The 10,337-nt window shown below is 38.8% G+C and overlaps 1 protein-coding gene across 1 annotated transcript; it reads right to left on the minus strand.

Moving 5' to 3' along the window:
* Positions 1–980: 980 nt before the first annotated feature.
* On the minus strand, positions 981–9,695 carry LOC137278607 (peptidyl-prolyl cis-trans isomerase B-like). Its single transcript, XM_067811075.1, has 5 exons — positions 9,295–9,695; positions 8,254–8,370; positions 7,056–7,158; positions 6,329–6,513; positions 981–1,991 (listed from the first exon to the last, which is right to left on the minus strand). Exons 1-5 carry the CDS (start codon positions 9,382–9,384, stop codon positions 1,860–1,862), a joined length of 627 nt encoding a protein of 208 aa, XP_067667176.1. The 5' UTR covers positions 9,385–9,695; the 3' UTR covers positions 981–1,859.
* Positions 9,696–10,337: the final 642 nt, after the last annotated feature.

Genomic DNA, 10,337 nt, shown 5'->3' on the forward strand with positions numbered 1-10,337 from the left:
CATTTACATATGAAAAAGTGTGGTTTTACTGTTTTAGAAATGTAGCTGTAACAGACAACAGAATGGATTTTACACAAAGTTCAGTGGAACAGAAAGTTTTCAGTATGTTAAAATTGTAGATGAACGCTTTGCGCTCCTTCTCATCTACCTATCTGTAGCACCCTGTGAAGGTCCCAGGTAAAAATTGGTCTTCAGGAACCCATGCTTGTCAATGGAGGCTACCGACAATATCAGGTGGATGACTTGCTTACTTGGTGGATGTGTCATTGTACTTCATGAGCAGCTCAATGCTTATTTTGTTGATCAATGGATTGCCCAGTCTTAATTATTGACAGACTGTCCCCATACAGCAGTACAATATGTATCTCCAACAACACATGAAGTGTAAAGGTTTGAGTGACGTGTCAAGTCAGTATATATTGCAGCAAGTAATACACACTTAGCACTTTGGTTAAACCCAAGTGTGTCATATAGACCCTGAAACAAACATATCCAGGAACGTCAATGCAAGCCTACAATGTGTGGCAAGCCTAGACTTCTGCAGTTTAGGTCTGAACATGATGAAAGTCTCTCAGCTTCTTTTCATTACATTAATTCAAGACTTGTTTGTTTTTGTTGCCAAAATTATGATCCACACTCCGCTGTTCCACTCAAATCATTATCCCAGCTTTTCATAACCTTCATGAGCCATGGGGACCTCATCTGAATAATCAGGTTTCTTTTTGTTAATATTTGCATAATTACATATTAGCCACCATCACATCTGTTGGTTATTTTACAATGCACTCAGCAACAGCCCAACTACATAATGGTCGCTTGTAAACTACGAAGTCTGGATCTGAAAATCCAGTGATTCAAGATACATGTGCACCTTGACAGGATATACTGAATCGGGGAACAAAGTCAAAGTCTGGCCATCATTCCTTGTAACAAGCAAAACATTCTTAAGACAACATCCCACATCATCACATGCACCATAGAATCTTTACAAAACTTTTATTCCAGAGTTTCGAAATGACCTGTCATTTGAGTACATGACATGTAAAGATGCAACAATGGTCCACAGTAAAAATGGTCTACACTTAAACAAATAAATAAAATTCCTCTTGCACACAGCGTCTAGGAAGACACATCAAACATGGAACACATAAAATGGCTGAACAAATTCTAAAATAACTCATTCAAGAAGTTTCCAAATTTGATAAAGCTAACACATTACACAGAATTGAAAACTTTCAAACATTATGTTATGTAAAAACAGTAGTGTATTGACACCATTGATTGCAAATAGTTGATGACATATTCATTCATAACCATTTTTTTTCAATGCTACAAGATGAACAATTTTGGACTCAACTGTGCATCACTACCTGCCTGATGACAGCGTATGAGCCTGCTAGAGGAAATGGGTAGAATAAAGGATATTTTCACTCATCTGTTGTGGACCATTGGCTCCTTGGTCACATCAGGTACAGAGGACTTACACATTTGTCCAGACTGTACATAATATTGCATATATTTTATTAATTCATAGTTAATGAATGTAAACCATAGTACATTTTATTCAAAGAACCTGTAACAATTAATATATCTGAACATATTGACAACTTCTGTTCTCACAAGTTCACAAACATATATGCACACTCTCACAAGTACCCAAAGCATGAGGCTTTCAAACAATCATTTCAATAGTCATGAAAATGTTTTCAGCTGACAAAGTATTGTTGAGTTCTTTTTAAACTTGGTAAATTGAATAACTAAACATATGGAATAGAATTTTCTGGCTTTTTCAATAAAAGTATTTCTAGATAGATGTAACGCCTCAAACCTTGGATAGCCAACACAGCAACAGGTGTTTTCTAGTCAGCTGATTTTTTTTCCACAGCAAATGGTTTTTCCACTTTAAGACTTCCACTATCTGCAATTATTACATCCTTGGCTGGCTTGTCTCCCGAACTGGTTTTGACCTTTTCAATCTTGCGTACCACTTCCTGCAGAAGAAATACAAATGAACTTGTACAACTCTACTTAACATTTCTGATACATTTTTGACATTTCCTCTGTGGAAGAAAACATATCCCTCCACTGGACAGAAATATAAAGGAAATACAAGCTTTCAACGCAGATCAGTCCTGCAGGAGTTCATTTTTGAAATACCACAAAAATGCTCTGTTTGGCATTTTAGAAGTTGTTGAGAAATAAAAAAAGGTAGGCCACATTATGGATGACACCACCTTAATTATATTATGGTGGGATGTTTTGGTATAGATTGTTATCAGCACTGCAAACTCCCATCTGCCTGACCATCCAGGCATGTCCAAAGGTCTTGGACGAATCTGAGTATAGTGACTAAAGCCTTGACTGAAACAGATTTGAAAACATTATGCAGTTTCCCTCCTCTTTTTAATCTTATTGTTTTTCTTAATCCAAAGAGTTCTGGACTGGCATCTTCCAACCTGTCTGGTAATTTACCAGTTGTCTGGCTGACAGTTTAGGGAGTTTACAACACTGCTCTTATACTGTAGTCAAGCCTGATAATATAATACAACATTTGGCCATGCTCTAAGCCCAAACACATTAGAGTCAGTAGCAAAAACAATGTTGGGAGAGACTTAAACTTGACAACTGCAGCAGATTCAATGTCTGAATGTTTGAGCTAAGGATCCATGACCAATATTTCTGAGTTTATAGGGAGGCAGAAGTAATGGGTTGGCAGATCTGAAATTTCTTGGAGTTCATGTTTTACTCCTTTTCTTAGCAATATTCTAGGTGGGGGAACTCAGAAATAGGCCTCACACATTGTACCCACATGGGGAATCGAACACAAGTCTTCAGTGTGATGAGTGAAAACTTTAAATTCATTCTACCACACCCCTCCGGAGAAATCCAGCATCACCCGCATATGTTCGTTGACAAACCATCATGTCTAACTGCCTTACACCCAGCAACAACCAAAAATCTAGACTTGCACCAATCCACAGTACTCTCTCTATACAAAGGTCGCAAAGAAACCACCAAAAATTCAAGTTTTAACAAAAAAAAATATATAAGTCAAAACAATAATAATAATCGCAATCTATTCCAATCAGAAGGGGAATATTTCAGGGGGATGCCTTTAGTCCTTTAAATCTTTTGAGTTTTCTGCTCAACAGGGAGGAGGGCTACCATCCCAGACCTCCTCAGCACAGATCCCCTTGACCACCTGACCAGAAGGATCATGTCTGATAACAGAGCACACCACCCTTGTTCCTCTCTTAATCTTTTTCGTATGCCAATCAATTCTGGAGGTTGGGGTTTGATTAATATGGAATCTCTTCATGATTGAATCTTATTGTGCACTTTTGCACATCAAGACTCATGATGAGAGCAAGGAATTCCACAGCCATTTTAAGCGTGCCAAGGTTGTTGGACAAAATCTGAAATTTGAGGTTGATTTTGTTGATGGTGAACTACTGCTGGACAGTACAGCAATGGGAGTAAACCAGCTGAACTCCTTCTTTAAATCTGCTCAGAGTCGGTCCTTTGTGGAGAAGCTTTCTCAGAAGCCATTGCATTATGTGTACATGCACTGTGTGGAATGGAACAGCATTCCCACCCACTCCTTTGCCGGGATGACGTCAGCTGGTCTCAAATGTGAAACCACGGGCTTCCTTTTTGCTGTTCAGGACCAGTCATTTCCTACTTGCAATCACCAGAATGTGATTCTTAAAGAATTCTTCTTTCATGAAATGAGTAGATTATTTACTTGTTTGCGTACAAAACCAAGATTAGACTACTGCTCACGACCCAATACTCCAGGCATGCATACTGTTTCAAGCTCCGCGAACCTATTCACTGTGGATGCATTATGGGCGCAGCGCAGCACATCCGTTGAAACCACTTTTTCCCCCAGCGCAAGGGGAAATTTAGTGAATCGTTTGAACTCTGATTTCGCAGGCTTTTTTTCTTCGTGTTTTTTTCAACTTTAAAGGTTGAATTGACATTTTTGATGATTTCTTTCAGTATGTGCATACCAAAAGGTATCAGAATCTGCAAAGTTTTGTTTAACGTTGCATGTGACCTTTAAAAGAAATGATGGCATGGCTCGCTGCTTTTACTATCGTCTCCACCATGCCTGTAGCTTGACCCCGAGGTCCATCCATCGTACGCCCCATAACATGTCCAGGGCATCATGGAAAATGATATTTCAAACTTCTCTGGAATAGGCCCATATGCAGCCTGAGACGAATTCCAGTCATCAAACTTGATCTTGTCCTTTTTGTCAAAGCCAATGAAATTATTTATACCATTGAATTTTCTGTCCCTCTTGAAAGCAAGGTGATTTGCAAGATTCAGGTAAAGCATGAGAAATATGCGGACCTCGTCTTTGAAATGTCTCGCTTTTGACCCTCTTTTGACCTAAAACTACATGGCCTAGCAGACCATGTGTGAAATATGCATTAGGTTAGGAAAACACATAAAATCACCATTATGTAGTACTTCACTCTTCCTCAACAATGGCATAAGAACATATTCTGAACTGAAACATAATAGTGAAATAAACACACTGTCATCCATAAAGTGCCATACCTTTCTTAAAGATAGAAATGTACACAACACTGCCGATCCTCAGAGACTTCACTTTGACCACACAGTTCAAACTGACTCTTCATTAATTTGTCAATTTTGTGATGCTGGGCACAGTGAACAGTCAAATATTTAGTGTCCGCATACACTGTTAATAGAAAGCACTGGCTAGTGTTGGAAGGTTTGCCAGATAATGTAGTAAAATGTATCACACTCTCCACACTTAACAGGTTTGGTAATGGAGGAGGATAAAAAAATATGGATGACATAATAACACTAAGTACAAGAATGTCCAGTTTTCTCAGGTTTGGCTATACATTCCAATCCAGTATGACTTCATTTAATACTGGATTGTGGTAAGTTAATCAAAGTCATTCACAGGTAGATCATGTTATATACCTGCAATTTTCTTAAACTCTAAAAACACGGTTAAGGTGGACTGAAGATAAACATACTGTGTTGGAAAATCAGAGGTATATTGTAATGAAATTGAAGGTGTTCGATTTTAAATCAAATGTTGGGCTATTATAATTTAGTTATGTAACTCATTTTTGCAACACAGCATGCTAATCTCCTAATTGTAATGGTATTTCCTCTAATAAACTCCACGTCTCTAATATGTTCTGGGGTTAAAGCAGAAGTGTAAGAAATAAATTCACTGCCTCTAAACTCTAATTAGCACCAGGTGTCAAATAAATATGGAGAATGTTTCCTGTAAATGTGAGTCAGTGTGTTTTACATCGGTTTTATTAATATTCATGCAATATCATGGCAGGGGACACAGAAATGGGCTTTACACATTGTACCCATGTGGGGAATCGATCCCAGGTCCTTAGCATGACAGCGAATGCTTAAACCGCTACTGCTAGACACATATTAGATGATCCTGCGCACTAAACGCATTTGTGACAAGAGAGGTGGTACAACGAACTGGGTAGGTAGCTTGACGATTATGCACATGCAATACATGCTAACCATCGCCTTGAGCATGCACTAGTGCATGGATATGTGTGCTCTTTAAATATCCAATCTATCTATCTATCTAACCATGACATGAAATCAACACCACGTATTCCTTCGAATCATAAGACTGCAATTTCAGGCATAGGATACTGATATTCCATTCTAACGTTTAGTTAAGACGAAGACAAATAGATGATTGGGGCATTGACAAGCATTTTAGATATTCAACAATTTTGTTTAAAAAAACCCAGGAAAATGTTATTTGCTTCGTGAAATGGATCGGTGGTCCTAAATATATTTGCTCAGAATATTGTGTTGACTCAATTCTTTGGGATTGTACCTGTTCCCAAATCGAGTGTGCTATAACAATTCATGCGTGAAACGCACGGGGAAAATGAACTTCTCAATATTTATCAGACAAACTGTCTCCCTCTTGTTTCAAGTGGATCGTTCTGTGGGGCGTTCCCAAGTATGCAAATTGGGGTCATTTGTCAGGTCATGGATCATCTTATATGTGTTTACTAGTAGGCTACCCCATTGCCCTTCCTTATGATATATTCTCTCTTGACCCAAAAATAGATTTATAAGGGAAAGTTCCCCAAACTGACACAATATTCACTAATGATGAATTATGGTACATCCAGTAAGCACAATAAGCATCTGGTCTCCAATAAAGTATGGAAGTCTGTTTAAAAAATTAGTGCTGTCTTTTAATGGAAGACCCCAAGCTTCTGCAAATGACAATGCCCTGAAAAATACTGTAACCCTTAAATCAGCAAATCACCACCAGGACACTCACCATTCCTTCAAGAACTTTCCCAAAAACAACGTGTCGCCCATCCAGCCATTCAGTCTTCTTAACTGTGATGAAGAACTGTGAACCATTTGTATCCTTGCCAGCATTAGCCATTGACAACCAGCCTGAACCATAGTGCTTCAGTTTGAAGTTTTCATCTGGGAAGCGATCTCCATAGATGCTCTTGCCTGGATGAAAAGGACATCATTGTCTCAACACAGGGAATTATCTAGGCATTCTCAGAAGCAGATACACAAGTCTACTGATAATGTCCATCACAATTAGGAAGCAACTGAGATTTTCAAATCAGTATATATCATTTCAGTTTTGCAAGGATGACTTCTCAACAAAAGGAAGAAAACGTCTCTGTTTCATCTAATCCAACTCTAAAATATCCCTCTCTAACAACATATGATGGAATATTCACAGTAACTATATAATGTTCCAGGTATATGGGTTTTTAAAACTGTTTTGAGTACTATTTCAGTCACGTCAAAGCATGACATCTGACTTAAGGGAAGTAACTATGTAACTATGGTGAACTCAAGGATATGTACTACAAGTACATTCCAGTGTATGACCATGATGACTGACAATACACATGTATACAACAAATCCTAAATTATCATGTGTCTTGTCTCCAATCCAACATGATGAATACTTTGTATCTTGTGACCTCTGATATTCAATCCACATTCTCTCCAAATGAGGATCCACAAATATTAAGTACCTCCCGTTCCATCTCCACGAGTGAAGTCACCCCCTTGGATCATGAAGTCCTTGATAACACGGTGGAACTTGCTGTTTTTGTAGGTAAGAGTTTTCGCTCCATCCTGAAATTGACAGTTTCATTACACTAATCTACAGCACTGAAGCAAACAAACAGCAACAGAAAAATCCTACATTGTAGTGGTATCCCAGCAACGAATATTAAAGTATTCATTTTCTCCCATGTGCGCCTTGTATATTGATACAATACAATTTGTCCTCTAGTTACACCCAGGATTAAGCCAGAGTAACCTCCCTTGCCAGTGCCACCTGCTTTGTCCTGCATCATGTGCATAAGCCTAGCAACCACGCAGATACATAAAGCTGCAGCATTTAAGATTTGGTTTTGAGTATCACTTTGCTGATGGGGATAAGAAGGGACATTGATGTTGTAAACCTTGGCTGACTCAACATGGCTGCCATACTGACACTGTGGCAAAGTGTGAAATGCATGAATGCACCACAAATACCATGTTCATTGTAAACTCAAAATGACCTGTGTCAGTGGTTGAAAGATGCATGAGTGAATCATCAACACTGACGAACTCTCGACTGGAAGACCAGGAGTGGAGATCCAGTGTTCTCCCAGGATAGATAACGAGTTATGCGATCCTGAGACAAAAGCTACAAAGTACAAAGCTAAGACAAAGTCCTTCCACACTGCACATCAGTGTTATAGTTTAGCATAGTCAGGAGCCAGGTGATGGATCACATTTTGTTTGCATAAAGCTATGAAAAATAAAATAAATACACCTAACGGGGACCACTATAATTAAGGTGGTAATAGCGTAATATGTCAGTAAGCCTACTGCCATATTATGGTACTGATGTGACATCTGCTCCTGCACTTTTCAAACTTGCAAATCTTTGGTCATTATTTTCACATTTCATGGCATATTTGAAACACCAAACATCACAAAACTGTTACATGAAAGCCTGTAAATATATGACCTTACAACAAGCAAATCAAGTTTCAACATGTAATGTCATTAAGATCACACAAGCTACCAGCCAAGTCGAAGCTGGGCTTCCATCCCCATTTTGCTCATATCTCAGCCTGACTACAAGCATGATGTTTAACGAGTCCAAATTCTGGCATTCTAGTTCTGGCACTGTTACAAAAGCAAGATCAACAGTTCACAACACTTGATAGTCCTTACCTCAAAACCTTCAGCCAGTGACTTAAAATTCTTAACAGTTTTGGGGACTGTTTTTCCAAAGAGACCAATAACAATTCGTCCAGCTTCCTCTCCACCAATGGTAATGTCAAAGTACACCTGACAAGAACATAGAACCATCATTTTATGATATGTTTAAAATATACAACACCACATACATTAGTTTGCTGGTTGCATGACTGCATGAGTTTAGTTTTCGCTGCTTTTAGCAATATTTCAGCAATTATTCAGCAAAATTATATCAGCAAGGGACACCGGAAATGGGCCTCACATATTGTACTCATGGGGAAGTCAAACAAGATCCTCAGTGTGACAATTGAACACTTTAGGCTACTATATGTTTGACGTCCCACTTAGCAGTTCCAAAATATATGGTTTCTCTCTGTAAACACTCTCATCTCCAGCAGGCAATCCAGTGACCGACATCACACACATCAATCTACTAAATTTCCATACGATCAAGCAAACCTGACCACCCGATCCTTGAATCTAGACCACTATTGCATTACAAGCATGGGTTGCTGAGGACAACAGAATCTTCATGGCTCCCCACATAACAAACCTATAGCAGTTAGATATACTTTCATATAAAAGATCTGCCCTGCTTGAAAGTCTTCTATTTATTATGATTTCCTCAGGTTTTAATGTTAGGATATATGTTTTCAATAAAGAAAAACATATATTGTACGGCACCGAATGATTAAAAAAACAAAACAAAAAGTAACCCCGCGGTTACGGTTGGAAATTTTTCCTCTTTTCACAAATATACGAAAGGCATACTCAGCTTCTGAAGGAAAATCCAATATTTGGACCCTAGTCTAAGGGAGACAACTTTTAGTACTAGTTACCCCATATATATCGATCCTGACTTGCGCTCTTTGAAAATGATTCTGTTGTTATATTACTTTGAACAATTTTAAATTTCGAGTACATATTCACAGATTCTTGTATAAAAGGCGAAACTTTCAACGTGGTTCTCACTTAATAGGCTAGTGATAAACATTACTTCTTTCATCAACAAACCTTCTCAGTCACTTTCGGTCCTTTGGGTGCATCGTCCGCAAATACATAAAATGGCAAAGCCACGACTAAAACAATCGTAGCCACTATCATTATGAGGTATTTTCTCTGACTTGCCACTCTTTTCAACGCCCTGAATCGGCGGCTAAACGACTCGAATGCTATGGTTGTAGTTGCCGGTCGGGTCGCCACGCGACTTCCTCAAAAGCAGAGAGCAGCTACAAGGTGGAAGGATTTGATTGGCTGTACGTGAAACGGACGTGGCACAGACGAAAAACCGGGCTGTATCTACTGGGCTCTTGGTGCAACTGCAAGCCAGAGCACGATACGGGTGTCAGTTCAGGAACAATTACACCATATTTCATTTGGCGGTGTGGCGTTGGATGGATCATCTGATGGAATGTGATTATACGCTTTAAACGACTGAAAGTGTTTTGGAGTTGGAGTTTTGACCTCCAGATATCCCTCTCCCAAGCTGTTAGTGCAGAAGTGCAAGTTTAATTTAGGAAAAGAGACATCAATGTGCTGACATGTTACAAGACTTTGCTTAGTTTCTGAATATATATATATATATATTGAAAAGGAACTCCCGGAGAACGAGAACCTGAGGAAATCTAGACTTGCTTCTTTTCTTTTAACTTCAGCATTGCAGAGAAGGCTTACAGTGGGGAGAATATTGTGGTTCGGGGACTTTGAGACATACTTACATTTTATTTGTATAGTTAATTTTGAAGACTAGTGATCACAGACACAAGCTCTCGTGACTCCTAAGGTCTGATCCTTCAGTATCTATGCCATGCACTGTGGGTGAGCGTAATAAAACTACACACGCTATTTTTGAAATGGTTTGAATATGATTCTCAAAGTCACAAATATTTTTTCACAAACCAGTCCCACGTGCAAACATTCTAGTGATTCTGAGGTCCACATCCGTCACTCTTTAAACTATGGGTGGATAATTTCTGAGTGTAGCGTTAATATTGGAATACACAGAAAAGGACATGCATGTACATAAACACTTTTCATATACATACACACACGCACAC

This window comes from Haliotis asinina, chromosome 3 (genome assembly GCF_037392515.1).
Source record: "Haliotis asinina isolate JCU_RB_2024 chromosome 3, JCU_Hal_asi_v2, whole genome shotgun sequence".
Classification (NCBI taxonomy): Eukaryota; Metazoa; Mollusca; class Gastropoda; order Lepetellida; family Haliotidae; genus Haliotis; species Haliotis asinina.

Excerpts from the sequence above, each read along its gene's own strand:
- LOC137278607 (XM_067811075.1), bottom strand. The coding sequence starts at position 9,384 with ATGATAGTGGCTACGATTGTTTTAGTCGTGGCTTTGCCATTTTATGTA. Across the intron at positions 7,159-8,253 it reads CACTGGCTGAAGGTTTTGAG|GATGGAGCGAAAACTCTTAC; the intron begins GTAAGGACTATC and ends TGTCAATTTCAG. Across the intron at positions 1,992-6,328 it reads GGAAAGTTCTTGAAGGAATG|GAAGTGGTACGCAAGATTGA; the intron begins GTGAGTGTCCTG and ends TTTCTTCTGCAG.